The sequence below is a fragment of the Penicillium cinerascens genome, assembly GCF_028974065.1.
Source record: "Penicillium cinerascens strain IBT 15544 chromosome Unknown contig_6_segment0_segment0, whole genome shotgun sequence".
Lineage (NCBI taxonomy): Eukaryota > Fungi > Ascomycota > Eurotiomycetes > Eurotiales > Aspergillaceae > Penicillium > Penicillium cinerascens.
In genome coordinates, this window is record NW_026695295.1 from 1749868 (window position 1) to 1777559 (window position 27692).

General features: G+C 51.6%; 13 protein-coding genes across 13 annotated transcripts; 9 read left to right on the forward strand and 4 right to left on the reverse strand.

Moving 5' to 3' along the window:
* Window positions 1-598: 598 nt before the first annotated feature.
* N7498_006639 (TFIIH/NER complex subunit TFB3) lies at window positions 599-1808 on the reverse strand (the record flags this gene model as incomplete). Its single annotated transcript, XM_058453701.1, has 3 exons — window positions 599-1421; window positions 1477-1717; window positions 1769-1808. The coding sequence occupies 3 exons, from the start codon at window positions 1806-1808 to the stop codon at window positions 599-601; spliced, it is 1104 nt and encodes a 367-aa protein (XP_058307892.1).
* A 125-nt stretch (window positions 1809-1933) lies between these two features.
* N7498_006640 (prefoldin-like protein) lies at window positions 1934-3745 on the forward strand (the record flags this gene model as incomplete). Its single annotated transcript, XM_058453702.1, has 1 exon — window positions 1934-3745. The coding sequence occupies one exon, from the start codon at window positions 1934-1936 to the stop codon at window positions 3743-3745; it is 1812 nt and encodes a 603-aa protein (XP_058307893.1).
* A 1482-nt stretch (window positions 3746-5227) lies between these two features.
* Window positions 5228-6083, forward strand: N7498_006641 (uncharacterized protein; the record flags this gene model as incomplete). The annotated part of the gene is made up of 2 exons (XM_058453703.1): window positions 5228-5251; window positions 5367-6083. 2 exons carry the CDS (start codon window positions 5228-5230, stop codon window positions 6081-6083), a joined length of 741 nt encoding a protein of 246 aa, XP_058307894.1.
* A 200-nt stretch (window positions 6084-6283) lies between these two features.
* On the reverse strand, window positions 6284-8077 carry N7498_006642 (protein kinase IKS1; the record flags this gene model as incomplete). Its single annotated transcript, XM_058453704.1, has 1 exon — window positions 6284-8077. The coding sequence occupies one exon, from the start codon at window positions 8075-8077 to the stop codon at window positions 6284-6286; it is 1794 nt and encodes a 597-aa protein (XP_058307895.1).
* A 916-nt stretch (window positions 8078-8993) lies between these two features.
* Window positions 8994-11160, reverse strand: N7498_006643 (putative GTPase NOG2; the record flags this gene model as incomplete). Its single annotated transcript, XM_058453705.1, has 3 exons — window positions 8994-9839; window positions 10250-10997; window positions 11063-11160. 3 exons carry the CDS (start codon window positions 11158-11160, stop codon window positions 8994-8996), a joined length of 1692 nt encoding a protein of 563 aa, XP_058307896.1.
* Window positions 11161-11491: 331 nt separating this feature from the next.
* N7498_006644 (uncharacterized protein) lies at window positions 11492-12355 on the forward strand (the record flags this gene model as incomplete). The annotated part of the gene is made up of 1 exon (XM_058453706.1): window positions 11492-12355. One exon carries the CDS (start codon window positions 11492-11494, stop codon window positions 12353-12355), a length of 864 nt encoding a protein of 287 aa, XP_058307897.1.
* A 417-nt stretch (window positions 12356-12772) lies between these two features.
* Window positions 12773-13666, forward strand: N7498_006645 (class I SAM-dependent methyltransferase; the record flags this gene model as incomplete). The annotated part of the gene is made up of 1 exon (XM_058453707.1): window positions 12773-13666. The coding sequence occupies one exon, from the start codon at window positions 12773-12775 to the stop codon at window positions 13664-13666; it is 894 nt and encodes a 297-aa protein (XP_058307898.1).
* A 665-nt stretch (window positions 13667-14331) lies between these two features.
* N7498_006646 (uncharacterized protein) lies at window positions 14332-15657 on the reverse strand (the record flags this gene model as incomplete). The annotated part of the gene is made up of 3 exons (XM_058453708.1): window positions 14332-15281; window positions 15340-15466; window positions 15517-15657. The coding sequence occupies 3 exons, from the start codon at window positions 15655-15657 to the stop codon at window positions 14332-14334; spliced, it is 1218 nt and encodes a 405-aa protein (XP_058307899.1).
* Window positions 15658-15904: 247 nt separating this feature from the next.
* Window positions 15905-18117, forward strand: N7498_006647 (Zn(II)2Cys6 transcription factor; the record flags this gene model as incomplete). Its single annotated transcript, XM_058453709.1, has 3 exons — window positions 15905-16312; window positions 16365-17038; window positions 17094-18117. The coding sequence occupies 3 exons, from the start codon at window positions 15905-15907 to the stop codon at window positions 18115-18117; spliced, it is 2106 nt and encodes a 701-aa protein (XP_058307900.1).
* Window positions 18118-20057: 1940 nt separating this feature from the next.
* Window positions 20058-21475, forward strand: N7498_006648 (putative GPI anchored cell wall protein; the record flags this gene model as incomplete). Its single annotated transcript, XM_058453710.1, has 2 exons — window positions 20058-20292; window positions 20346-21475. The coding sequence occupies 2 exons, from the start codon at window positions 20058-20060 to the stop codon at window positions 21473-21475; spliced, it is 1365 nt and encodes a 454-aa protein (XP_058307901.1).
* A 599-nt stretch (window positions 21476-22074) lies between these two features.
* Window positions 22075-23314, forward strand: N7498_006649 (CAZyme family GT90; the record flags this gene model as incomplete). The annotated part of the gene is made up of 2 exons (XM_058453711.1): window positions 22075-22332; window positions 22406-23314. Coding segments are annotated over 2 exons (1167 nt in total), but the record flags the coding sequence as incomplete, so codon positions are not given.
* A 1226-nt stretch (window positions 23315-24540) lies between these two features.
* On the forward strand, window positions 24541-26043 carry N7498_006650 (phosphatase PAP2 family protein; the record flags this gene model as incomplete). Its single annotated transcript, XM_058453712.1, has 4 exons — window positions 24541-24602; window positions 24661-24687; window positions 24748-25253; window positions 25313-26043. 4 exons carry the CDS (start codon window positions 24541-24543, stop codon window positions 26041-26043), a joined length of 1326 nt encoding a protein of 441 aa, XP_058307903.1.
* A 752-nt stretch (window positions 26044-26795) lies between these two features.
* On the forward strand, window positions 26796-27459 carry N7498_006651 (uncharacterized protein; the record flags this gene model as incomplete). Its single annotated transcript, XM_058453713.1, has 2 exons — window positions 26796-26870; window positions 26923-27459. 2 exons carry the CDS (start codon window positions 26796-26798, stop codon window positions 27457-27459), a joined length of 612 nt encoding a protein of 203 aa, XP_058307904.1.
* Between the last annotated feature and the right edge of the window lie 233 nt (window positions 27460-27692).

Genomic DNA, 27692 nt, shown 5'->3' on the forward strand with positions numbered 1-27692 from the left:
TGCCAATAGACTTTAGTCTTACTTCTGAGGTGCCTATTTTATATAGCCGAACTCTCTAATTCTGGTTCGCTTGGAAAGATAACTGGTTTTCAGTCCCATTAAATCGTCCTCTTTCTGTTCAATTAAGCCATCTACATACATCTCCATGTAGTATCCAATCAAATACGTCCATCCTGATTTCTCAGCATCTCTCTGACCACGCTGACTACGACGTAGGACCCACCGATCTCCAACGGCGACGACGATCACGCCTCTAGGCTAATATATGCCATGTTTGATAGGTGGCGTAGAAGAAGAGAAAATTACGGAGATAGAGATAGTAGGAGACGGGGGGTCGGAGTATCAAATTCCTTTACTAATTCCCCATCTTTTTGGGCGTCTTTGATAAGTAGTTTGAAAATAGGATGAATTCCGATTCTATGAAGTTGAGATGGCAGACTTGCAAAGTTTCCATTCGATTATCCACCTCAAGACAGGAGTAGGAGTCCAAGTTCCCGACTTGTCTCTGAACCTGTGTATTGAGTATCGTGACTTGCGACCACAGACCAATCTGTTTTAAACGCCAACGCTATGCTATGTAAATAGGAACGCCTCAATGCTATTGGCTTACTGCTGCCATCGCAGCGCCTTCACCAGCCGTCGCTTTTGAAAGACCGGCATCTCGCTGCGCAACCTCATCTTCAACGAAACAAGCCAAGCCAGCAAACGCCTCCGTCAGAGTACGCGAATAGTACTCTTGCAAATCATATCCCCCAGCTGCAGCTTGCGTATTCTTGCGAAGACGATCCAGATATTGAGACGGATAAGACTGCTGCAATGTAACGTAGTCGCGCTTCCCGGGCACATATCCCATGAAGGGATCGTAAGGCTTCTCCGGCTCGGGCGTCTTGATCTTGCGCAGTCCCTTGATGAGTCCCGTATCTGAAGGGCCGGCATTTTCGACACTGGTGAGATTTGTGCCCCTCTTGAGTTCCGAGCCGCGCAGAGCAGCTTGTTTCTGTCGAAGACGATCCTCCTCGCTGCGCCGCGCAGAAGACTTCCTGAGATGCACCTTGTGGCTCTCGCGGGCGATAGACGCAGCATCGGATGGGTTTCCAGCTGCGAGTCGGGACAGAAAGTCCTCGCGCCCGGCCTGCATCTCCCGCCGCTCGTTCTCCATCTCCTCCCGTGCAGCTTGTCGACGAATCCGAGCCTCCTCTTGTTCGAGTGAAATGCGTGCTTGGAACGAGGTCGCCTCTTGTTCCTCGATCGCTTGGTTTGTGCGGATGGACTGCATGTTCTCGGTTGCGTACTTCTGGAGCTGGGCTTCGGTTTTCGCCACGTCGGTTCGGGATACGAGGTTGGCGATTATCTCTTCGCGCTGCTCAAGGAAGTCATCGTAGGCGCGTTTCCCGTCGAATTCTTCTTCGCGGCGGTTTAATCTGTTAAAAAGGTAAGTATGCTCCCTCTGTTGTGCAAGGGCAGTCTGTGGCGTACATGTGCATCACGCGTCGTCGAATGTCCACCTCTCGCTCTACCCCGATGTCCTCGAAGGTCTGCGCGCGGAACCGGTTCTTGCGCAGTGTCTTTCGGCAACCGGCGACCGGGCAGCTGGAGGGGCCAGATGAGAAAATGCGGTCCACGCAGGACTCGCACATCTTGTGGTAGCATTCCGGGTTGATGAGAAAGCGCATGTTTGGGTTCAGGTACCGCGAGGACTTGCAGACGGGGCAAACCTCTAAGACAAAGGTTAATACATGGCGCAAAGATAAAGATCAGACAGACTTACCGTCCTCATCCCGGCGGTCGATCCCTTTCTTGGAAGCCATGGCGTGGTTGTTGAAGAGAAGTGAAGGCGATCAGCAAGCGGAGCGATAAGCATTCACCGTGCACGGACCACCTTACCTTATTAGGCTCTTTTTTTCCCCTCCGGATTTTCATTCTGCAATGCACCATGGGTGCCCCTAACCACAACCTGGACGCTCTCGAGCAGCGTCGCCTCACTCTTGAGGATAATATACTTCAGTTGCAGAAGTCTTTGTACCACTGGCGCAACTGGGAAGCGGAATACGACGGCTTCCGCGACGCGATTACCGATCTCGACAATGACGCCACCACGGACGATTTCGTTGCTGCTGGCCGTGAACTTGGAGGTGAACTCGTTAACGACGAGGAAGTTCAAGCGATTATTGGAGAGAAGCAAGGTGCATTGAGGTCTCGCAGACAAGTGATCGATCTTATTGGAAGACGGATCGACTATGTCAAGCAGAATGTGGCCACCATGGAGAAGAGGCTGAGGACTGCCGAAGATGAACTTTATGCGCTGGACTCAAGGGATACTCCAACGGACGGTGGTGCATTTCCCGTGAGGGAGATCATGGAGGAATTAGACGAGGATGGCAATGTTGTCTCCAGCTCGATCAACACCCCCGGTGACCAGGCTTCGCAGCTTCTGGAGACCTTGAAGAAGGCCGGTGTCGAGAACATTCCCGAGAATGTTACTGCTGCTGCTACATCGGGTGAGGCTTCCAACGGGGTTTTGGCTTCTGCGCCAGAGCAGAAGGCAGACAAAATGGACACAGATGAGGATCGATCTGAATCAACCACCACTTCGGATGGCCAGCACTTGGAAAACAACGGCACCTCTGCACAGGAAGAAGAAATCGACCTCTCAAAACCAGTGTCCCTGGTGACACCCGAAGATCGCAAGCAACCGCCCGTCACTGACGTTGACGAGTCCCCCGAGGAAGCCAGACTGCGCCGAGAGATGCTGCAATACGGGATCGATGAAGTTGGCGCGATCGTCGCGGAACTCGAATTGGATGAGGAGGGAAGCGAATTCTCCGTTGACGAGGATGACTACGATTTTGATTCCGACGAGGAAGATGAAGACGAGTTTGGCCGCTCACAAACTGTCCTGTCCGAGGATTATCACCAGCAGATGCGAGAGCTGGAAGCTAAGCTCAATGCCCGGGGAATGTATAATGTGGGCAAGAATTCTCAAGGATTCCCAGAGGAGATCCGACAAGATCTCGAGAAACCTTCCGCGGCAGAATTTGCCCAGCAGAATGCCCCGGATAGCTCCAAAGGCAAGAAGCCTAAGAAGCGTGTTGCATTCGCCGACGATTTGGATATCGCCCCTGCGCCTGAAGCCCCAGCTGCCGAGCCAAAGACCCTTCCGCCGCAACCTGACGTTCCAGTACTCTCAGACGCCATCGTCGAGCGTACAGAACGCACCCCGGAAGCACAGCCAGCTTCAGAAGAACGCCCTAAGAAGGTCTCAAAGTTCAGGAGCGCTCGAGCGTCAGCCACTGCCGATGACACGACAGCGCCATCCACCAACTCTCTTGCCTCAAATTCCTCAAAGCCATCCAAGTTCGCCGAGGCTCGGGCGCGGAAACTGGTCAACGCTGTCCCATCGAACACAACACCTGATCTATTCCCCGCCACTCCTCAGGAACCAAAGCCTTTCTCTGCGCCAATCACGGATGTTCCTTGGGAGCCATCCGTTCCTCGCCCTCCTGAAGGCAAGACTCTTGCCGACAAGCTTGTCGAGCGAGAAATTGCCCCAGGCGCAGCCGCCCCGGAGCCAAATGAGCTGGACGAGTCCATCCACCGCCGCGAGATTGCCTCCGAGTTCTACAGAATTCGAAACCGGATGATCCATCAGCAGGGTGGATTTGTCAACAACGAACAAGAAAACGAGCCCATCGAAGAGGAGGGTCAGCCGCGGATCAGCAAGTTCAGAGCTGCTCGCATGCGGTAACTTGGATTCGACTATGTATACCCAAATCAAAAGGATAGACTATTTTCATTCACCTCTCTCGTTTGTAGAACCTGTCTGGACGTCTCATTGACTACCGGAATACCAGGAATTCATGTGTTGTGGCATCTGCCATGATACGATGGACATACCCTTCTTCCCAGAAGCACCTTGGTATGGCTCCACCGAATGAATTCCGATATTGAATTTAGCAACGGGGGCTCTCTGGCTGCATCACCTCAGATCTTTAGTTGGCTGTTTCTGGCCGGGAACCTCTTCGTATTGTGCTCTTTAGTACTTACGGGGTGGTTTCCGGCGGGGGAGAGCCGGCTGAGGGTCTGGATTATGGAGATGTGGTTTATTTTCATCCCCCAACATACTCAAAACTCCGTTGAAGGAACGTGGAACCGGCCCAGGGATTATACAGCTCCCTTATGCCTTGTTCGCTTCCTAAAAGTTGTTGATATGGTCAAGAAGGGGCTTTATTATCGAGACATGATCTTGTACGTCCTTAATAGGTATAGTGAAACCGGGACCTAAAAACCCCTCATTGTCACCCCACTGCATTATATTATTATCCCACGGCATAATTGCTATCATACCCGAGAAGCAAAACGCCACGATGACCTACCTATGTTTTGTGGCGGTGTAGATAATTTATGGGGCCGTACTGTTGCCTGCCCGGCTGCCCCTCCTTCCGACACAAATTCGCCACCTCATAAGATCAGCACTTTATCCTTCCTCTCTGTAATATGTGGCGCAGTTGTTCCATAGTGACGACATATTCACCCTCCCATGAGATTATCTCTCTGGACATTTTGACTTTCCAAGATGACAAGAGATTCCAATGCAATGACGACTAACATGCACATTCCAATGGAATGACGACTACCATGCACGTGGGAGGGATGTTTGCTTGGGATCATCCTCGTACGATCAAGGTACCCTGGACAAAGGTTGGCATCTGGGATTCTAGTGCTAGCTCCACCAGACTTCAAAAGCGGGTGAATAGACCCGAGGGAGCTTGATGGTTTGATGGCTGAGATGTTCTAGCTCAGCTGCGTCCCCACTCCCGATCCCTGACCTTCAACGTAACGTAGCCTCCCTCTCTCCCAGGGCTGATGATCGTCCGTCAATCTTGTTTGACTACAGGGGCTCGTGAAGGGGTTCCAGGGTTCGCAATGGCATACGCGTAATCACCACGAGGCAAAATACAGCGAGTGAACAGCCTATCGTTGTTTCTGGCCCCGCTTTACCCCTCTTTCTAGGACATATCAAATCGAGATCAGATCAAGTCAGCTTTTTCTAGCTTCTGCGGGGCTTGTTTACCGACGTCATCTGGGAGCGCTCTGAGAGCTGCCCAGGGTTGGGAACCTGGAAGTTTGGAAAAGGTTTAAATAGTAGACTATTCTCACCTACCTGTGGCTGATAATCCATTCCTCTCACAATCCCAAATCCATAATATCAATTTCATACAACTACAAGATGTCTTACAACGATAACAACAGCGTACGTTGTCCCTCTTCCAGCCCCTCCTTTACATAGACCCCGTCCTTCCACTAGGACTGTCAATATCTTGCGAAGCTTTACTTGCGTTTTTGTCCTGTACTAACTGATGATATAGGGTACTTACGGCTCCGGCGGGGACTCGTTTGGCTCCGGTGGTGCCGGTGGTAACGACAACTTCGGCTCCTCTACTGGCGGCGGCAACCTCGGCTCGTCCGGTGGTAACGACTCCTACGGCTCTGGTGGCCAGTCGGGTGGTAACTTTGGATCATCCAACGACGACTCCTACGGCTCTGGTGGTCAGTCGGGTGGTAACTTTGGATCGTCCGGTGGTAACGACAACTTCGGCTCCTCTACTGGCGGCGGTAACCTCGGCTCGTCCGGTGGTAGCGACTCCTACGGCTCTGGTGGTCAGTCTGGTGGGGATTCCTACGGCTCTGGTGGTCAGTCGGGTGGTAACTTTGGATCGTCCGGTGGTAACGACAACTTCGGCTCCTCTACTGGCGGCGGCAACCTCGGCTCGTCCGGTGGTAACGACTCCTTCGGCTCTGGTGGCCAGTCGGGTGGTAACTTTGGATCATCCAACGACGACTCCTACGGCTCTGGTGGTCAGTCGGGTGGTAACCTCGGCTCGTCCGGTGGTAACGACTCCTACGGCTCTGGTGGTCAGTCTGGTGGGGATTCCTACGGCTCCTCGGGCCAGGGCAACAGTGGCGGCGATAGCACCATGGGCAAGATCATGGAGAAGGCTGGCGGTATGTTTGGCAGCAGCAAGCTCGAGGAGCGTGGTCAAGAGAAGCGTCAGGCACAGGGAGGGAACAATGATAACTACTAGTGTGAGCAGAGGGTGCTCTAGTTTGATCCACTTGATATGTTGATATCCGCTTGTGTTTGTCGTGAACTTTGTTCATTTATGGTTATCGAAGTACTTATGAAGTAATGCACTTGGTTCATATTAAAAGGTATCACGGGCATGAATGGTCATGAATGGTCATAAAGCATCAGATGCATGCGTATGCGTAGGATAGAATGGTGTCAGAAAGTGATTGCGACATTCCTACTCCAGACGCAGAGTGCCCCGAAGCGAATTCCGGCCACGACAACGACCATATGTGCAAGTGTAGAGAATACTTGAACCTGGAGAGAAGTGCGTAGAGTCACCGCAGCTAAAAGGAGGAGAGGATAAAGAATCCATGGCTTGACCGCTAGAGGGGAGCAGGGGTGAAGGATCGAGACCACTTTTAGAAGAAATAATGAGAACTGCAAGCCCGGGGAGATCATGGTGGATGTCCTTAAGAAATCCAAAGCGGGAAAGCGGCTCGGCGGTGGCGGAAGAAGTTGTCTGGGCATGGGCGGCGGGGAATTGTGGATAGACGGCTCGCGGGTCTGTCGAGTCGGAGATACGGGGGGAGATGTAGAGTATCTTTGCCGGACGACAAGGTCGCGATCTGGACTCAAGGATGGGCGTCCGTTTATCAATGCATCTGAGGCGGGGGGTGTGCTAGAGGAGCCACTGGAGTCGAACACTGAATCTTGTCGGAAAGTTGTAGGACTGCGAGGTATCCTCTTGGTAGGAGAGAGAGCGCGTTCAGAAGGCCTTGGACTGTCCACGGGACGAATGCGTGCGGAGGCAGGCATGTCTGGACTAGGTGAACTAGTCGCACCGGTTGAACCAGTTCTCTTGACGTTGGCATTGGCGCCGGCTTGGATACCGCTCAAAACTTCGTCTGCGGTCGGGCGACGATCGGGGTCCACAGCAAGCAGTCGTTCTAAGAACGTGTACAGCTTCTGTGGAAGGTCGGATCTCATCCGCCGATTATTGTTGAAACCAGCCCAGCTGGTAATTTCCGCTCGAAGTTGCTCCAGGTCTTCCCTTTCTTCGTTGATGACGTCCGCGCTTACGTACGGAAGTGTCGCGAAGCATAGGAAGTAGAGAATCATTCCCAGAGAAAATATGTCGGACTTAAATGTGAAATTTCCGAACGGCCCATCTGTGTACTCCCGCCGGAGGACTTCGGGCGCGCAATAGGAAAGTGTCCCTGTAGCGCCGGTCGACTTGCGCATCGCGTTCTGAGATTGCACTTCACCGAAATCGCTTACCAATACTCTGATGCCATCGCTTGATTCATGGAGAAGGCAGTTGTGGGGCTTGAGGTCACGATGAATGTATCCATTCATGTGCAGATGGCGCATGCCCGAGGTAATATCTCGGAAAAAAGAGTAGATCTGATCAAGCTGAAGCGTGCGTGGCGCACCTGTACCCATTTGCGGATCAGGTTCTCCTTTGGACTTTCTTCGGAGTCGATCCTTAAGCTGCTGCGCAGTACTGGGTGTTTGAACGGAGCCGCAGATATAATTGTGTAGGTCGCCGGCATTGCAGTATTGCTGAAGGATGAATGCGCAAGGAACGCTGGGACCGAATGTGCTGATTTTCGCATTTTCAAGCCAGACATGGCGATATGAGACGAGATTCTGGTGGGAAAGATGCTGAAGCAGCTGGACTTCGCCCAGAACTTTCTCCAACCACTCGTGGTCGTCGCCGACAGGTACCCGCTTGCATGCATAGTGTCCTAGAGAGACGCCGTCTAGCATGTGCTTAACAAGCAGGACTACCCCCTTTCCGCCCTTTCCGAGAATCCTCTCTTCAACAAAAAACTTCTTGAAATAGTCTGTACTGAAAGCTGCGGAGGAGATCCCTTGGGGAGGCCGAGGTTCGCTGGTGGGGCTACTGGTGGGACGACCGTCAGGAAGAGCAGGCGGAACAAGACGCCGTCTTGGAGAAGGGGGTCTCGAAGAGTTTGCAGAGCTTGGGAGGCTGTTATCGAGCATGCGAAAATAATTTGGGTTGATGAATTCCGCTTCGGGGTCGGTGCTTCCGCGATGCCGACCTCTGCTGCTCTCGTGCATGGGCTGGTGGCATAATGGGCAATTTGCGAGATCGAGATCTGCGTTGCGGGCATCGGACGCATTTCTGAGGGCTAGCTGCTGAGAATCACGGTCGAAAACCACCACAGACTCATTGTGCCGGCTATTCAATGGTCATGATCAGTAGGGCGAATGGGGTAAGCAGAGAGAACTGGGGTACTAACAGCACGACGTCAAGGTTCCCCCCATAGGGAATCATAGACATGTCATCAGGCATAGCGACTGCAGCTCCTATGACATGCCGATCATGGGAGGTGAGTGCAGAGCTGCAACGCTCTCGCGAGTGAAAGGTGACGGAGATGGAAGCCCCGGCAGGCGGTGAACAGACCCTAGAGTGAGATCATGGAACCGAAGAACATGAAAGTTGGAGAACTGAGGATATACATGTATAGCTGTGATCTTATACAAACGTTGCTGAAGGAATTACTGTTTCAACTACTGCATAATGCTTCACTGAGAATTTATTATGATAAGATAATTTTTGTTTGATTCACTATAGAATCGGGTATCTCGAGCGGTGCTGGCTGAGCTCTTGAGCCTGACGGCAGATCGGGTTCGGACATTGACATTCACGACCTCTCGGGGGAGGCTCCGCCAGCACGAAATTCACCTAGGGGAATCGCCCCGCGGATGAAGGGTTGAATTTTCAATCCCGCTGAGCGAGAACTCTGAGGTCCCAGAAGGGGATGGCATGGCTTGTGATGCCGCCGGAAGTGCCGATGGGCGAGCACATACACTCTGTCTTCCAAGAGTGAGCGCAAGCAATGTGGCGACGAAACGCCAGTTTTGGAGGGTTGAGGTATCAGAACCATGTAGGCCTTCAGTCCTCTTCACCACTCTCCACATCACTGACTTCCAGGTTGGCAATGGAATCATCGCTATCATCTCCATCGTCGATTCCATTCAAGTCCTGGCCAGGCTTGGAGTCGGAATCGTCATCTTCCTCCTCCTCCTCCTCCTCCTCCTCCTCGTCGGTAGGCTCGGTCTGATCGATCTTGCGCTTGCGACCCATCTCGCCAAGACGGCCCTCGCGGCCCTCGATCTTCTCATCCTCCTTACCGTCTCCCTTGGGAGGCGGAGTGAACCAGGGTGTCTTTCCACGAAGGAAGTCATTGATAACCATCTTGGCCACACCGTCCAAGTCCGGCTCACCTCCTCTCAGGAGACGACCACCCTTGCGAGCAAGGCGGCTGAGGAAATCAATGGCATCGGTAGGTTCCTTGATACCGTAGGTACGTTCCAGGTGACGGGGCTGGACCCGGCGGAGAACAGCGGGAATGTATTGCTCCGGGTTGTCGACATTCTCAACACGGCAGACACCACGCAGCAAGATGTCCTCCTCGGTATCATTCTGGTTGGGAGGAACCACACCGGGACAGTCGATGAGATAGATTCTCTTCATCAGAGTGACATACTGCCACACCTTGGTCTCACCGGGGATGGGAGCAACAGTGCAGACCTTCTTCTTGCGAAGAGTGTTGATGATGGAGGACTTGCCCGTGTTGGGGTAACCAATCAGTCCAACGGAGATTTGCTTGCGATCGGAGTGCAGAGATGAAAATTGGCGAAGAAGTTGAATCAAAGAGCCCTTGCCGAAGGAGTTGTTGATGTTGGCGTGGAACGCGAGGGTAGGATAGTCCTTAGACAGATGACGGACCCAAGCAGCCTGATGAATGCCATGTTAGTAAATGGTCAACCAGAAAATATGATAATGCGGGAATGTGTGGGATGTTACTAAGAGTTCTACCACTGAGCCACCGAAAAAGGCAGAGGCAGAACTCAACTCAAAAACAAAACACATATGACCCTTGCGACAGGCCTTCAAGACGAAGGCCGGTCAACCTAGCCTCAGAAAGAGATTCGGTGCGGGACATTGTTGATCTACCAAAGCTGTAACAGACAGACCTCCATGGAGAAACAAGACGACGTATAGTCGTAGGAAGAAGCCTTGACTTAGCGATGGAACGGCGCAATGCCGGTTGAAAAAAAAAAAAAAAAAAAAAAAAAAAAAACAAAAGAAAAGAAAACAATGGGCACCAAAAACAGAGAGTAGTGGGGATGCAATGTGACACTTACAGCAACACCGGTAGGAACAAGATCGGTCTTGTTCAGAACGAAGATCAGGTGCTTGTGGGGAGCTTCGTCGCGAATATACTTTTCAATACTGCGGCAGCGAGTACCGTTTGGGTCACGAGCATCCAAAACGTGGATGACCACATCTGAAGAGTCGATGACCTTGTAAAGCTCGTTCCAGATACGCTTGCTCTGACCCTTGGAGAAGACAGACTCGCGGGCGGTGGTGAGAATAGGACCTTCATCGGTAGCATTGGTATCACCAGAGACTGCGGCACTTCCATCTTCATGGGTTTCTTGGTCGTTCTTCTCCAAGTACGAGTCATGCAGCTTGGCGGTCTCACCAGCGAGGTCCTCCAGGGATGTCACACCCATCTTGACACGCTTGCGTTGAGCCTTGGGACCGAAAGTATCACCGAATGGGTTGTTTTCAATCTCCATCTTGGCCTGATGTTGCTTGAGCCCATTCACGCTATGATCATTGTCCCGGATCAGACTCATGGGTAGTTTGTTGGTCTTAAGCAGCACCTGGTAAGGATCGGATGTTTGCTCGGCGACAGCCTCACGGAACGACGTCAGGGCCTCCTGGGAGATGACTCGTGTGTTGCCGAACCATTTACGGTTGGGCTCAATGCGAGCAACCGGGGCATCGCGGGACTGGTAGGAGGCAGCCCTGGTGATGTCTCCAACGGCGTTGCGTTGAGGTTTGCCGTCCTTGAACATGTTCAGGTGCTTCACCTTCTTCGCAGAGCTAGATAAAGGAGGTCAGTACTGGAGTTCACCCAAAACGCGACCGAATTTTCATGGTGGACTTACCGATAGAAGTTTTCACCTTTGGTTCTGACATTGCTCATGCCATCGTCAGTCTTTCCCTGCCGCACTTTACGTGCGGCCTCCTTCTTGCCAGTACCCATGATTGTGATCTCCTGTGGTCTTGAGTTTAAAAGTTAGGTTGGCCTTCAAAGATAGAAGGTATGACCAAAAACACAAGGAGTGGCAGAGCGCGAAGAGAAAGCAAGACGGAAGGGAATTTTTTTTTTTGGGTTGGCGCTAAGACGACGCGTGCACGTGACCACGGCAAAATCGCTTCGTTTCTTCCGACGCTACATCTTCCGCGTATCCTCGCTCGTTTCGGCGATCGTGGTCATCCAGGCCAGCTGTTTCGTTGGTTTTCCTTGTTTCAATTGCCTTAGAAATCTACATTTTCTCCATCTCTCCCGAAAGAACGGGTTCAAACATTGCAGCATGTCTGCTCTCCGCAACACCCGGACTGCCACAAGGCAGGTCCGTGGCTTCTCGACCTCTGCCAACCTTCGTGTCGGTCCCGAGTCGCCTCATTTCATCGAAGCTCCTCGAATTGTCCAGCCGAGCAACCCTGCCAAGCCCCATGTCAAGGGTACCCTTCCCGTTCCTCGCGAGCTCTTCCCGGCTCGCCGTCAAGACAAGCCGCGCAAAGCATATATCGATGCCGTGACACCCCGTCCCCTGTCTGAGCGCAAGGTCAACCCTAAGAGCGCCGACCCCGAGAAGCAGGCCTTCAAGATCAAAATGGCGGAGCTGCGGAGAAGCAACCTTCGGGAGGGTCTCCGCAAACTTTACAAGCGGAAACAAATTGCAGAGCAAACGGTGTTCGAGCGAAGTCTCGAGAACCAGGCCCGACGAGAGCGCGTCCTTCAACAACCAGAGCCGGAAGATGAGCTCCTGACTCGGTCATCTGTCGTGGAGGCGATGCGGCCCCAGAAGGGTGCTGCTCTGTCAGACCCCAACCGGGAAGCACGCTTGGCCCTCTCGCGGGCGCGCATGGAGGCTAAGCAGGCACAAAAGGACGCCTTGCGCCAGGAAGAACTTCAGTCGCTGTACATGAACGCGCGCACCTTCATCGTGAACGAAGAACAGCTCGCCGCTGAGATCGACCGAGTATTCCCCGAGGGTGAGAACGAGGCCTGGCGCAATGACCATCAGCAGGGTGAGAACATCTGGAACCTGGGTATCCCGCCGACCGTGCAGCACTTTGTCAACGACTCGCGGAAGAGTGAGACAGCTCGCTGGGATGTGATCCAGGACCGAGTGAAGAAGCTCGGCGAGCAGATCACTGGTGGCAAGCTGTGAAGGGTGTCATTATCATGTACAATATTTTGAAGCTGTTGCATTGTTATTCTGTGCATTTCTGTCGACCTGGGAAAGGGTTTATGCAATATATACTCTAGCCGATGAGGCTATCCTCTACTTGACCGGGAACTCGAGTAAAGCTAACACATTCTCACAACGTATCTGGTCATGTATACGAAATTAAAATACTCAAAAGCTGCGTTGATTAGCAGAGATATTGGCCGAACGCCGATCAGCGGATAGTTCTTACTAGAGAATGCCAATGTGACGCGCGGCGAGGCTATGCTTTCGAGGGCCTGAGTGCGGCGGGGTTTGCGAATGTGCTTTAAGGCCCCCTATGTCCTTGTTAAGTTCGGCCGTACTGCCCCTCCTTTTTCAACCTTGAAATTCGCTCGTTCTTTCCTTGAACCGTCAATAATGGCAACTGATGTAAAACCTGACTGGTACCAAACAGATGTCCAAAGCATCAATCCCGAAGCCCAGCAACTACTAGAAAGCTACAGCGGCCTTGCACCGGATGACGTCCTCCCACATGTCTTATCTTTGGTAGACCTGACTCCCTATTCTAGCAGGTCATTTACTAATTCATCCCAGCGCGACGAGGCTTTCGGTATTTACCAATATGCCTGCATCGGTCAAATGCGGTTCCTCTCCTTCAATCTTTCACACATGCCATTTTACCCCCGTGTGCTAGAGAAGCTCCGCAGTGACCCAGAAGCCGGCTTTCTAGACGCCGGCTGCTGTTTCGGGCAAGAGCTTCGCTTCTTAGTAAACCAAGGAATTCCAGCAACTCGGCTCTTTGGATGTGATCTCGAACAGGTCTTCATTGACCTCGGATACCAACTATTCCGAGACAAGGATCGGCTGCGGGCAACCTTCGCTGTCGGGGACTTAGATGCTGAAAATAGTGATTTTGAAACTGGCCAGCTTACCCAGAAGTTATCTGGTAAACTTGATGTTGTATTCGCCAGCTCACTGTTTCATATGTGGGATTATGATACCCAATTTCGCGTTGCAGCAAGACTGGTCAAGCTGTGTCGTGACAAGCCGGGTGTCATGATTACCGGACGTCAGATGGGCAGTTTAGTGGGTGGTCACTACGAGATGAAGGGAATGAAAGATGGAGCTTTCCATTACCGTCACGATATTGAGACCATGGAGAGATTTTGGAGTGAGATCGGGGAAGCAACTCAAACTACTTGGAAAGTGGAGGCGGATCTTTACAGCAGCGAAGAAATTGAGAAGACGAAGAATATGCCTTGGTCGGATGATAACTATCGGATGATTTGTTGGTGTGCAACTCGTCAGTGACTTTGGAAGCAGACCTATACCAGCTAGTCTCTATACAACTACACTTTGTGGCTTTGACGTCAGAATACTGTGATAGGAATACGGCTTCTGGGCAAGTGACCTTGTACCCAGAGGTTCTTTGACCTTTGAGAAATACTGTGCATTGATATTCTACAAAAGAGACAAAGCACTCGGTCAGATTCAGATTCAGTACTCAATGAGCGCCAACAAGGGTCGTCTCAGAGAAGGAACTGCGAAAGTGCAATTTTGAGCGGTGGATACTCAGTTTCACCGGAAAGAATGGTATGGATGGCTTCCATGTAGTGTGTCATATCGGATGACTCCTTGAGCCTAGGCACAAGCTTCTTGACCATTTCGTATGAAGACTCTATCGTGTTAACGATTGACAAAGATGACAGCGATGCCAACAGGGGTGACGGCAAAATATCGAATGTACGAGAAAGAGGATGTATGGAGATGGAGAATTTAAGGTGCATACAAACATCCAAAGACAATAATAAAAAGACCTATGCAGATCATGCCGGAGAGCCTGAGCAATGAGGCCCATCCATAGAGATAAAGTTTCGTTAACTTAACTGAATTCAGAGTGGCGTGCAAAAATACTATCTTTAATAGTTGATATGTGCCCTTTGTCAGACGCACGACAGGAACTGGCATGTCTCCCTCTACTTCAAAGCCAAAACAAGAACCGAAGTATAGGTAGACGGGACGTAAGTATGAATCTTCTCGACACGCAAGCCCGCCCGATCAGCGAGATCCAACCACTGTTGTTTCGAACGCTCCTTTCCAGCGCACATATTCATCATTGCGAGGTCTTGCATAGTGGCCTCCCAGTGGGCTCCAATATCTGGCATGACAATCTCGTCGATCAAAATGCGGGAATCTGGGGCCATGGCACCGGTGACGTTGAGAAGAATTTTTACGGCTTCTTTGTCGGGCCAGTCGTGCATGATTCTTCGGAGGTAGTAAAACTTGGCTCCTATGGGTTCAATGTTAGATGATGGTGTAGAGGATTCCTGAGGGTAGTAGCACGAACCGGAGATTGGCTGCTTTTCAAAGAAGTCGTACGCTTCGGTTCTTACGCCTTCGATGGGAGACAGCTTGTTGACGGCCACAGGTAGATCCTGTAATACGAGGCGGCCGAGAAGATTGGGATACTTCTTGCCCAGCTGAATGCACTGATGGCCATGACCACCTCCGACATCGACGAAGAATGGCTTCTCGGAAGGCTGAGGAGGCGTTGAAGCAACTTTCTTTGCTTCAATATCAAGCGTGTCAAGACCAACGGTCCATTCCGCTCCCTTGAGGGCTGTCATAACTTTCTGCAGGGAAGCGAAGTGTTCCGGATTCTGCACCATCCAGTCAAAAGATTGGAGCTTGGTGCTGTGGGCAACCTGGAATGGTGTGTTTGTGTTGCTGGTGATGTCCTGGTACTTGTTCGCTGCAAGGAAGTCGGGCAGTGCTTGAATGACAGGCCCGTGTGTATTAAAGCCGTGGTTGACCATGCCCTCACCCAAATCGCTAGAAAAAATATGGGTGATATTGCTTGCTTGGTACTCGTTAATGCCAACCTCCTTGATTGTGTTGTTCGAGGCCAGATATCGAGCAATTCTCTCTGCGAAGACGGTGTGGTCAGTAAGATATTGCCGCGAGAGCGGGTAGTACTAGCTTACCCAGAAGCTCAGGAGTTGCACCCGTGGCTTCTGCCAATTTTGCAAGTTCGAATGGCTTGTCATTCTCAGCCAACGTACGGAACAGCCCTATGTCTACTCCGACGCGGATCATCGCGCACAGCAGAGTCTGGTGTCGTCAGCTTTAAAGTTAAATTGGGGGACTCCATGACCACACACCGAATTCATGAGATCAACTACTACATCTTTGGGACTTTGCAGCTCTGAGAGGGTCTTCCGAAGGGCAATCTGGATCTGCAGTCGGTCGCCCTCGTCGGCGGATTCGGCCAGAGCATGGATTTGGGCAACAATGGAGTCCATTTGGGAAAAGTGGAGTTTGTATAAATATTATTGCAAAATCAGACGGTGTGTGATCTTATTGATTGTTCGTGCGGGATATTATCGTGCTTTTATAGCAACAGGTTGCCATACATCGAGGCAATCCGCGACTCCGCGGAAGTTCCGCGGCCACTCTAATAGCTGATTGGTGCAGCGCCCTCCCCCGGGCGATCGGACGTCACGACAAAGCGACGGTGATTTCTACGCCTCGTGCTAAGTGACAAGAAAAATGAGCCGCGTCGAAAAGCGTCTGAAATCGGCCCGCTCGCGCCCAGTGTCCTGTCAGTTTTGTCGGTCGCGGAAATTGCGATGCAGCCGACAGTTCCCTTGCCCGAATTGCACTAGTCGCGGTATCACCTGTGATGTGGATGCGCCAACAGCTGCGTCAATCAACGGAGCTCTCGAGCAAGCCACCGATACACCGTCGGGTACATTCCAGCAAGGTGTCCTATCGCGTTTGCAAAGATTAGAAGAAATCGTGATAAGCCAGGGTGAACCTTCAAATACTCCCTCTATCCAAACGGGTTCACAACCATCACCGCCTGCACTACGAACAGGCGATTTCTTTACCGGAGAACAATATAATTCGCTTGATCTCAACTGGATCGAAGGGGAGGTCACATACCCCACCACAATGGTACAATTATGCCCATTGACACGTTTATTGTGACCCGCTAAGAATTATCTAGAGCTCCCTTGTGTCTTATGAGCTGGTGTTCAAGACATGCTGCATCAAATCAGCGGGCCTTTCTGACTTGGTAGTGTACCAAACATCCCCGGGGGATATACCGACGCGAACCATCTGGCTTCCACTCTATGAGGAAGCAAAACAGATTGTCGACAAATACCTTACGGAGATCACATATATTCACCACATAGTCCATGCCCCATCCGTGCGTGCAATGGTCGAGGATCTCTATCAGAATCTCAATAATCAAAAGCCCATCAAAATTGGCCAAGTGTCTCTTCTCCTGGCGATCTTAGCCAGTACTACTTTCTTCTGGACGGAGCGTGACATGGACACGCCCGTATTTTCCTCGGTCGAAGAAACCAACGGCCAGTTCACGATGTGGGCAAAGCTTGCCCTTGAGGTGTTAGAGTACTCTCGCCGTACACGCTCTGATTCCCTCGAGGATGTGCAAGCGACCATCATCGTGTGTTTTGCCATCTGCAACGTCGTCGGAATCACATCGCAAGTCCGATATCTCTTCTATACGGCCAACTCGGTGGCATGGCAACTGGCCCTGCATCGTATTGACCATCCACACAATGCGAAAAATACAGAACATGAATTTCTATCTCCGAACACCGTGCGTGCAGAAATCGGAAGACGAGTGTGGTGGTATCTTGTTGCGTCAGACTGGTCTGTGCAATCCTCAACCCCATTTTTGCAAAGTGCACAGGCTGAATTTTCGCAGGCAGGTATCGCAATTCGCAAGCCCCCAGAAGGGAATATATTCGATCAATCCGCAGCACATGGCCACCAACAAGCCTCTCAATGCAAACGACGAAGATCTCGTCGATGGGATAGAAGGCGTCGGCAAGCCCATCAACCAACCCACTTCCATGTCGTACTCCCTTCAACGAATTCGACTAGGAGAACTGTGTCGAGAAATCTGTGACAGTATTCCATTTACAGAGATTGGATCCGAAGAAGCAGGGTATGAACGAATGCGAGACATCGACATGAAACTTCGCGAAATGGCGCATACTTTACCACCATTTTTCTCCTTGGACTTTAACAGCAATGAACTTCCCGAGACAGACCAACGCAGGGCGCCCGGCATCATTATTCAGCGATACATCATCAACTCCCTACTCCATGCACAGAGATGCAGATTACATTTGCCGTACCTGTCACGAGCCGCGGCGGATCCGACGTACGCTTATTCGAGGGATGCATGCATGGAGGCCGCGCGTATGGTCATTCGCACCGAGCGACAACTGGCAACAGAAAATCTTCCTTTTGTATTGGCACGCCTGAAATGCTCGGGTATGTTGCACTGCGTTTGCATTGCCATCATCGTCCTCTTGATGGATCTGTGTCGCAAAAAAAGCCCGCAGTCCGAGGGTGACCGAGATAGTCGAGTGGAGATCTACAATGCATTTGGCATCCTGGAAGAGGCCCGGGACCAGTCGCCCTTCGCCGAGAAGATCCTGGAGTCATTCTATGCTATTCTCCGCCGACATAATATCCCCATCTCGGGTAGCGAAGGCAAGCCGGTAGCCCGACCAGGCAATAGCAGCGAGCAGGCAGCGAAACAACCTATAAATAAGTCTGTACCGCGCAAAAGCACCGAAATGACCGAAGGTGCGCCTGATCCGAGCCTTCCGTCATTCGATGACCTCTGGCAGGCCTTTGACACCAATGTGGATCCTTCATCTCTCGTGGACTGGAATACGCTCTTCTCCGAGCTGGACTCTCCTTTTGTGTCGATGTGATTTCATCTTACACCCCGATCTGACAGGTCCATGATTTGAAATACCGAGTCTATGACGCAGAGTTTGGAAAATCGTTATGTAAATGCCATGACTGGGGACATTTCGATATTACAAAATCCGGCTCAGACCACCCCACTGCGATCGACATGGTCGTGATTAAACTTGGCACTGGCGGCAGAGCCATCACTAGGGCCCTTCGCTAGCTTCAACGGTTACCGTAGAGACTAGTGGACTGGAGTCAATGATAGCAGCTTGCAGTGGCTCAATGCCCAGTTGTGACGTTGTACCTGGAACCGATTCGATGTCGGACGGTAATTGTTCACCGATGTTGCCTGGTTCCTGAATGCCCCGAGATCTCACCAGGCACAATTTTGTGCACCGCAGGTTTTCAAAGTTTTCATTGGATCTTATTTCTCTGTCTCTCTTATCTTTTGTGAGTGTTCTAGAAACAGCGAAGGAATGATCGGCCTGATGCGATCATCAGAGGTTAAGTGCATAGCGGTCCGTGACGCGTGTCGTGGATCTCAGACCCCTCTCCATGTATAACACGTTCGATCGCGACCTGCGAACTGCGATTGTGACGTGTTTTGCCTGCACTCGAGTCTACAGTACACTTCTACTAGTACATCCAACTGTACAACTGCACGTTTCCCTCTGCTTGACAACAAGACCCGAGGTCCCCAAATAATTGTGCGCATCCAGGGCTCGTGGATGTCTGGTTCAACCACAGGAACAAAAATAGAACAAAACCCCGTTGGCGGACACATTTCATCGGCTCCACTCGTGTTCCTTGTACAATGATGGATCTGATGATTAAGTCTCGGCTTCCCATGATCCGATCCAATCCTGTTGCTTCTCAGTCTCCATGTGAAATGCACAGTTCTCTGCCGCTCTGCCGCTCTGTACTGTACATAGCTCTTGCTATTCAGGTTTGGATCATACAAGGCTTTGTATTTTCGCTCAGCCCGCCTTAAATACAGTATACCCGGTCGCACGGGCCCTAATGAAGTCATGCCGGAAGAAGCTTAACTCCACCGCTCAAGCGTCAATTGAAGACTGTTGCTCTTGGGCGGCCCAAGTTGTGATCTGATCAAAATTGAATAATTGCATACCAACTTGCATGTTTACGCTTAGCTGTTTTCAATAGGAACCCGGAGGTTGCTCCACAAGTACCTTTCTGTGTCCTGACCACCAGATTTTGGTATCTGGACTTCGAATAGAAATCAAGTATGAAGCCGGGCAACCATGGGAATTGGCGCATAGAATCCGTCCGATCAAGGATGTCATCGGTGCGAAGCGTCGTAGGCAGATGCGCATCCAGCCTGTTCCGTGGTCAACCGGCAATCTCGCCACTTACAGTCAGCCTGCTCTGTGCCCTGTGAATTACCGAAGAGGGATCCAGACGACGATGGGGATCGGAGACAGTGGATGTGATAGGCCCCGATGATCCGCACCCTCATATAACTGCCACTCAACAAGCGTAGACATGTGGAGTAGCTGGAGTAACTAGAGTCCAGCGTGGATCTCTTCTCCACAGAGACGTTGACCTCTGGTCCAAATGACGTCGACGCCTTTGCGGACCTGGCTCCGGCTGGCTCGGATATTTCGTACCTGCTCTCCCCGAAGGAGCACATCTCCACTCCCTTTATCCACGGTTGATGGCATTGGGCACGATGAGAAACTGTTGTTACGCAGTTTCCATTTTTTCCCTTGTCTCTCGGGCATGCTGCCCGGATCCTCGTCATGGTACTGATCAACAATGTCTTGATTCGTAACGGTGTGATCCCAACCCACTGCCCGCTATAAAGATGCAACTGATCCCCCGGTCTTTGTACCTCACTCCATTCCAAGCAGCAAGCTCCTATATCCCAATCTAACGGTCTTTTTGCCCGACCGCTGCCTTTCTTTCGTTGACTAGGCTCTATTCGCTTTCGCTTGCCATGATGAAGACTTTCGTCACTCTTGCGGCTTTCGCTGCCGGCTCTAACGCCCTCGTTAGCCGCGGTGACAGCTGCTGCTTCCACCTCACTGCTTCCGGTGGTGCTTCTGGCTCCGTTGGCCAGCTGAGCGATGGCCAGAACCGCATTGGTGACAGCAGCTTATCACCTGCTCAGTACTGTATCAACTCGAGTGGTGGTATCACTGACAGCCACGGCCGTGGCTGTATCCTGACTCGTGAGTTTCTTTTGATGCATCAATGTGAATTATAAAAGCTAACAATGCGTCAGCCCCTACTACTCAGTTCCAGTGTGATCAGGGTGCCTCGCCTACCACGGGCTTCTCCGTCAGCTCCAGCGGCCAGCTGGAGTACAATGGCAGCCCTCAGTTCATTGCCTGTGAGACCGGTCAGAACCATGGCCTCAATATCTACACCAAGAACAGCACCGCCGTTACCCAGTGCGTGAACGTCAATCTGAAGGCCGACTCCTGCTCCGGCTCCGGCTCCGGTGCTGGTGCTTCCTCGTCTTCTGTTCCGGCTATGAGCTCGTGGGTCTCTACTCCTGCCCAGTCGGCTTCCGCTAGCTCTGCTCCCGCCAGCTCTGCTCCTGCTAGCTCTGCCCCCAGTGTCCCAGGCGGCCCTGTTAGCTCGGCGCAGTGCATGACCGGCTCGCCCGTGACTACTACCGTTACCGTCACTGACTGCTCCTGTGCCACCTCTGGTGCTCCCGTCCCTGGTGGTGGTGGCTCTTACCCTTCTGGCTCGAGCAGCGTCATGCCTTCCGGTCCCGCGGGCGGTTCTCAAGACACATCAACTGTCATGTCTACTCCCTCCGGCCCTGCTGGAGGCGCGCAGTCTTCTACCCCCACCGGCGGCTCTCAGCCCTCGACTATGACTAGCGTTCCCGTCAGCTCTGCCACAGCCCATGGTAGCTGCCCGACTACCCTGTCTAGCGACAACTACCAGTACCCGCACCTGATCATTCCCGTTGACTCCGCTTCGCCCAGCACTGCCCCCGGTACCTCGTACAACGGCACTGTGACCTCGACCATCTCGAGCATCTTCAACTTCGATATCCCCAAGGCCTACTCCGACAAGACCTGCAGCCTGGTCTTCCTCTTCCCCAAGAAGGCCGACCTCGAGACCTCCTCGTACAGCTTCAGCGGTGACGGCAAGATCGACGTCTCCAAGCTCTCTGCTGTCGCTTCGGAGTCGACTTCCTACAGCAACGCCCCCTCCGTTGCCCAGGATCTCGGTGACATTACCATCTCGCCCGGTAACAGCTACGTTGTCGACACCTTCGCCTGCCCTGCTGGTGAGGCCATCGCCTTCGAGATGAAGAACGCTGGCAGCACCAACCTTAACTTCTTCGAGGACTGGAACCCCTCTCCTCTGGGTCTGTTCATCACCAGCTGCTAAACGAGCAATTGATTTCCGGCACACTTAAAAAGGGTATACGACACCCGGAGTAATTAAGTGTTGTAAAGTTTGTTAATGCCTGTCAACGTGTTATGGCTTTTCTGCTTGGCTGCTGTGATCTGGACATGCAAGTATGCATACGGATCGACCTGCACAGGCGACATTTTCTCTTGCTGTATTAGTACAATTCATTCCTTTGACATACCATGGTTTTCGAAATCAGTTATTCTTATCCTTGAAAACTCGTACGACTTCATTCCCAAACAAGGAGGTTGAAACGCGCTAGTACCGAGATAGTAATACCACTCTGCTTCCCAACGACGAACGGCCAATCCAATGCTCCGCCTTGAGACAACGTGTGGTACTGGTAGGCTGTTCATGTGGGGACCAATTGCAAGGCTGCCGCTGTTGCAGGACGGCTTGATAAGCTGCTTAAAACCGGTTTGCCTGCTGTTCATTTTTCGATTTAATAATGTTCAGCTCATGTCCGATGATAAAGGGTTCACAGAGGGATGAATTTCGCACGGCAACGCCCGTATCTGGCAATTGCACCATGTGTCTTATTTCTCCTGGGCATTTTCATCTACTGGCGGCCACAGCCTGAAGTCCGCCGTCTGGGCCAGCCTTTTTCGAGCACATCTCACGAAAAGTTTCAATTCGACGGAGCATGGAACTACGAGCGCGACCGGGATAATCTGCTTCTTACGCAGGGACAATGCGATCAGGCATTTCCGGATTTATTTGCGGAAATTGACCGCGCGAGTGAAGCTCGCTCGCTCAATCCTATTACCATCCAGGAGCTCGACTCGATCACACCGCGAAATGGGTATATTCGTGCGATGATTTATGACCAGCAAGTAAGTGCTCGGAGCGCTTAGAAACTAGAAACGATCGCGTTTGAACTGTTATGCTGATACTCTTTTCCAAAAGCTATACATCATCGCCAAAGAAGGGTCTATCTGGTCGCGCGAAATCGCGACCCTCGCCGCCATCAATCGAGCTCTCGTCTCCTCGCCCGAACCTCTACCCAACATCGAATTTGTCTTCAACACCGACGATAGAATTGACCAAGCCGCCTTGTGGGGCTATGCCCGCCGCTCGGAAGATGACCTGATCTGGCTGATTCCCGATTTTGGATACTGGTCTTGGCCCGAGATCAAGGCTGGTTCGACGAAAGACATTCTCCTGAAGGTCGAGAGCGCCGAAAAGCAAGATGGCTGGACTTGGTCCAAAAAGGCTAAAAAGCTTCTGTGGCGCGGAGTCGCTCGCATGGGGCCCGAGATCCGCGATAAACTTCTTGAAGTGACGAATGGGAAGTCTTGGGCCGATGTCAAGGAGCTTGGGTGGGGAGACCCGGCTAGTATGAAAAACGATTATAAAACCATGCCGGAGCACTGCGATTATCAATACGTTGCACAAACAGAAGGGAACTCATATTCCGGCCGCCTAAAGTATCTGCAGATGTGTCGCAGCGTGATAGTTTCCCATAAGTTGGAGTGGATTCAGCATCACTACCACTTACTGCGATCATCGGGACCGGAGCAGAACTTTGTTGAAGTCGAGCGCGACTGGTCAGACTTGGAAAACAAGATGGATTGGCTCTTGTCTCATGAAAAGGATGCTCAGCGCATTGCGGATAACAACGTGAAGGTTTTCCGTGAGCGTTATCTCACACAAGCGGCGGAGGTGTGCTATTGGCGCCGTTTGATTCGACAGTGGGCCAAGGTCAGTGACTTTAAACCAGAGTTCTACAAAGAAGATGAGACTGGGAACAAGGTGTGGAGAGGCTTGAGTTTTGAAAGCTTCATGTTAATGCGGGCAATGGAATGGCAGACCTAGGGTTCCATTTGTTCCTAATATCTTTTCTGTGTTTTAATGCATTTATAGGCGGGCCCGGGTCGGTTAATAAAGATTCATATTAAGAACTCGAGCATGGTATCGAGAGACGCGTATACTACTTATTTCAAATTGATCAAGTATGGTGGAAGCACAAAGTGCTCACACTTGTAGCTCCCGATTCAAGAGGGGCCTGGAACCGAGTCAACAAGGCCGGGGTCGATGCTCGTCTTCGAATATAGGAAATACCTACCTCGGCCAAAACATGTATTGCCAGCTATTTCTTTTTTAGTAAGAAGCCATTAAAAGTGATGTAACCGGATCTTGTTCTCTATGTAACATCATCTTACCAGGAGGGACGATGTTTATTTAACCTGCAGTTTTCTGTACATTACGCTCCGTCTGTTTTCAATACGTAGACTGAGCAAAAGTCAATTCGCTGTTTCATCGTCAACCCCTAACAAATTTTGAACTCAATCGCATTTTAGTACAATCATTACGATGACTGTTCTGCTAAAATTATAGCGAGGTGAGCTGAAATGGATAAACGCATTTCGGATTTATTTCCTAGGAATTAAGTCAAAAGTGTATGGAGGTATAACTGATCCGAGAACGACTGTACCTGCTTATTGTCTAATTTTGGCAAGAAGTCCAATAGCTCTGACCAGCTGTTTCATCTTGTAGCTACGTACAGCAAAGAGTCCATATTCAAATGATGGTGCCTAGAGTCGGTGGATCAGTCAATGCCGAGGCCCAAATACTGTGTAACACGCTTCCTAAAAATAAAACATGGTCAGCACTAGATACATTTGCTGACCTTGTGCGTTCTCCTAATGTGTTGCGCTACAGCATTCCGTTCTGAAGGTGCAAATTCAAGTCAGCACCGAGGTTCTAGGCCTGTAAAGGACCCTCGAATTACTCCGAATATTGAAAAACACGTTTAAATCGCCATTCTCCGAAGCGGAAAATGCTTACAGTGCCAGTCTGGGCTTTGATTCATGAATCGCAATAAGGACACAAAGAGACCGGTCAAAGAGCAAAGTGAAGACGAGTCTAATTCAGTAAAAAGTGCCCTGCGCCAAGGGGGCGCTGCGCCATCGGTCGGTCGCGCTCTAATTAGCAGTTAGGCACGCGACCAGGCATCTTCAATTTTTTTATTTTTTTTTTAAAGTTACAAGTACTTGTTATTTACTTCCCTCGTTCCTAAGTCGTTCTCCAATCCCTTAACGATGGAGATCCCGGCCAAATTGCCCTTCTCCAAGCGGCGGCTGCGCCCGCGTGTTGTGCTCTCGTGAGTTAGTTTCTTTCCCCGCGGAATGTACCGAACTAACGCTGTGACCTCGCTTTAGATACATCTTCGACTACGTGATCCTCATGTGAGTATAAATACCTTAGACCACTCGGTATCTCTCTGGCTTTACGCTAACCCTATATAGCGCCTGCGTTATCGGCTTCTGGATCCTCGACTCTATCGAACCTTTCCACCAGCACTTTTCCCTCACCAACATCTCCCTCCAATACCCCTACGCCGTCCACGAACGCATCCCTATCGCCTACGCCCTCTGCATCTCCGGTGCCTTTCCCCTCGTCCTCATTATCGTCTACACCCTCTTCCTCGATGGCCTGTTCTCCCACCATAAACCGCAGGACCCTATCTCCGGGAAGCGCAAGCTGCGCGGTCCCTGGCGCTGGAAGGATCGCTTGTGGGAGATGAATTGTGGTATACTGGGACTACTCCTATCGCAGGGATTTGCCTTTGTGATTACACAGGTCCTGAAGAATGCCTGCGGCAAGCCCAGACCCGATCTGATCGACCGCTGCCAGCCACGGCCTGGGAGTGCCGATTTGACGCCGTACGGGTTGTCAAATTCTACAATCTGTACTGGCGAGGCGGCGCTGATCAAGGATGGGTTCCGGTCGTGGCCTTCGGGCCATAGTAGCTGTGAGTCATGTCTTGGAATGCGTTGAAGAGCGCGAGACTAACCTGAACTTCTCGAACAGCCTCCTTCGCCGGATTATTCTACACGTCGCTGTGGCTGGGTGGAAAGCTCCATATAATGGACAACCGTGGTGAGAGTTGGAAGACACTGCTCGTCATGGTGCCGATCCTTGCAGCAACCCTCGTCGCCGTGTCTCGCATTATGGACGCCCGGCACCACCCTTTCGACGTCATCACCGGCTCGTTACTAGGTGTTGTCTGCGCCATTGTGTCCTATCACCAGTACTTTCCTCCGCTCGCCGAGGCCTGGCGCAAGGGCCGCGCATACCCAATCCGTACTTGGGGCTCTGAGCCCGCCCACCCCGTGCACGGGAAGATGGATTCGGAGAGTGAAGGCACAGCTCCGCTGCGCGATCTCGACTCGAATCGATTGAATTTCCGAGGTCTTCGCGAACCGTCAGAGTCCCCCAACTTACCAGTCTCCGCAGCGTCGGGGTACGGTGGTAACCCTTACGCACCTTCAGCGTACCACCGTCGCTCGCACGACCATGACCCGGATGGAAACTGGTCCTCTAGCGAGGACGACGTGGGTAACGGATATGAGATGCAGCAGGGTTATGCGAGAACTGCGAATCCTGCTACTAGAGGCTATTCCCCACCGTTTGACACCAATACGGCATACGCTTCTCAGACTCAGGTATCACCGGCGGGTATCCATCGCCCGCCGGAGGTGGTTGTAAGCCGTTCCGACCGTGGGCGGCGGTCGTCTGACGTACAGGTTGGGCATGCGTAGGCGAGCGTTTGTTATTGGACGTCAGTGCATTGCATTAAAATTGCCTTGGAGTTACCTGTCTTAGAGCATTCGCATGATGATGGCTGGTATGAGTGTAAATATCGGAGTTAGGGAAATGTATCTTACCGACACTATTTTATTGACATTTGCTCCGCACGTTTACATTGACAGGACCTAGATAAACGGAATCTACAGTCCCGAAGCTACTGCTATTCACACGTCGATTGGCTCCGACCGTGGCTCCGACCACGGCTCCACACGGCAGTGGGTTGCCATTCCAACAAGTACAAAGTCGAATAGGATCAACAATCAATCAGATGCGAGACATTGATTAAAGAGATGGCGGGGCATCCACTAGTCTCATCGCAGCCCAATCTTAGCCCGGCCTCGACCTGTCGGACACGTTGAAAAAAGTCCGTTGCCCCAGCCACCCACTAGGACTGCGCTGACAGGCCCAGCCTCCCATCGGCGGCGCCCCTCCAGCGCAAGATGACGGCACCGTCGGTCTTTATCTTTTTTTCTATTCCCCTCGGCCCTCTTTCTTCTGTATTCCTCTCTTTGACTCTAGGTGCATACTGCGTCTGCACACGTTGCGATCGCAATTCTTCTGCATCGCGCGCGGTGGAGCTTGACTTCGTACCAAGTACCCAGCCAAGCGCATCAGTACAGCTCGATTCCCAATTCCCCATCGCATTTCGCATTCCTCAGATCGAGTCTCCAAACTCTCGCTGTCTGACAGCCCACCCGCCACCATGATTGGCAGTTTATTCTTCATCTTCAACCGGATCGTGGAGATCATTTTCCTGATCCCCATCATCGGCATGATGGTAAGTCTCTATACTCTGCGACAGTACCTGTCCCACAGCTCACCATTTCCAGGCCTGGTTTGTCCACGGCTACCTCCAAGCGAACATGCTCACACCAGCCTACATCCTGATCCTCTTCATCACCTCCGTCATCGCCATCTTCTGGGCCCTCGACACCCTAATCCGCTTTAGCACAACCAAACGCTCCGCAATATTCGTCGCCTTCGTCGACATGCTCTTCTTCGGCGCCTTCATTGCCGGCGTCTATCAACTGCGCTTCATCGCAAATGCAAACTGCTCCCACTGGGACGGCGGCTCTGTCTGGGTTTCCCTTGGCCCGTTCGGCGAGTACGGTACCCGCACTGATAACCCATTGTCGCTTCACGTGAACAAGTCCTGTGCCATGCTGAAGACTTGTTTCGCGCTGGGTATTATGGAGATTGTTTTCTTCATTTGGACTGCCTTCCTGGCGCTGTTCTTGCATAGCCGTGACCGGGATCGTGTCGTTGTTAAGGAGACGGTGCGCCGGCGCAGTCATTCTAGTCGGCGGGGTCACTCTAGTTCTCATCGTCGTCGGAGCTCTAGTAGGCGGCCGGCTTATGTTGTCTAGCCCTGCCAAAAGGTTGTGCAGGAAGGACTTTTTCTTATTACTTTTTTCGTTTCTTTTGGGGATTTCAACGTTTTTCTTATGATCTTATGAGGAGATGATACGACTTGACTAATGAGGATATGTGTGCGAATGATCTGTATATGGTCTGAGGGAATTTCCGAAAAACCATCTGATGTGGAATGATATCTTGTTCGATGGACAGCTGGTGTTTGATGGATCGAAGGGTTTTGGTA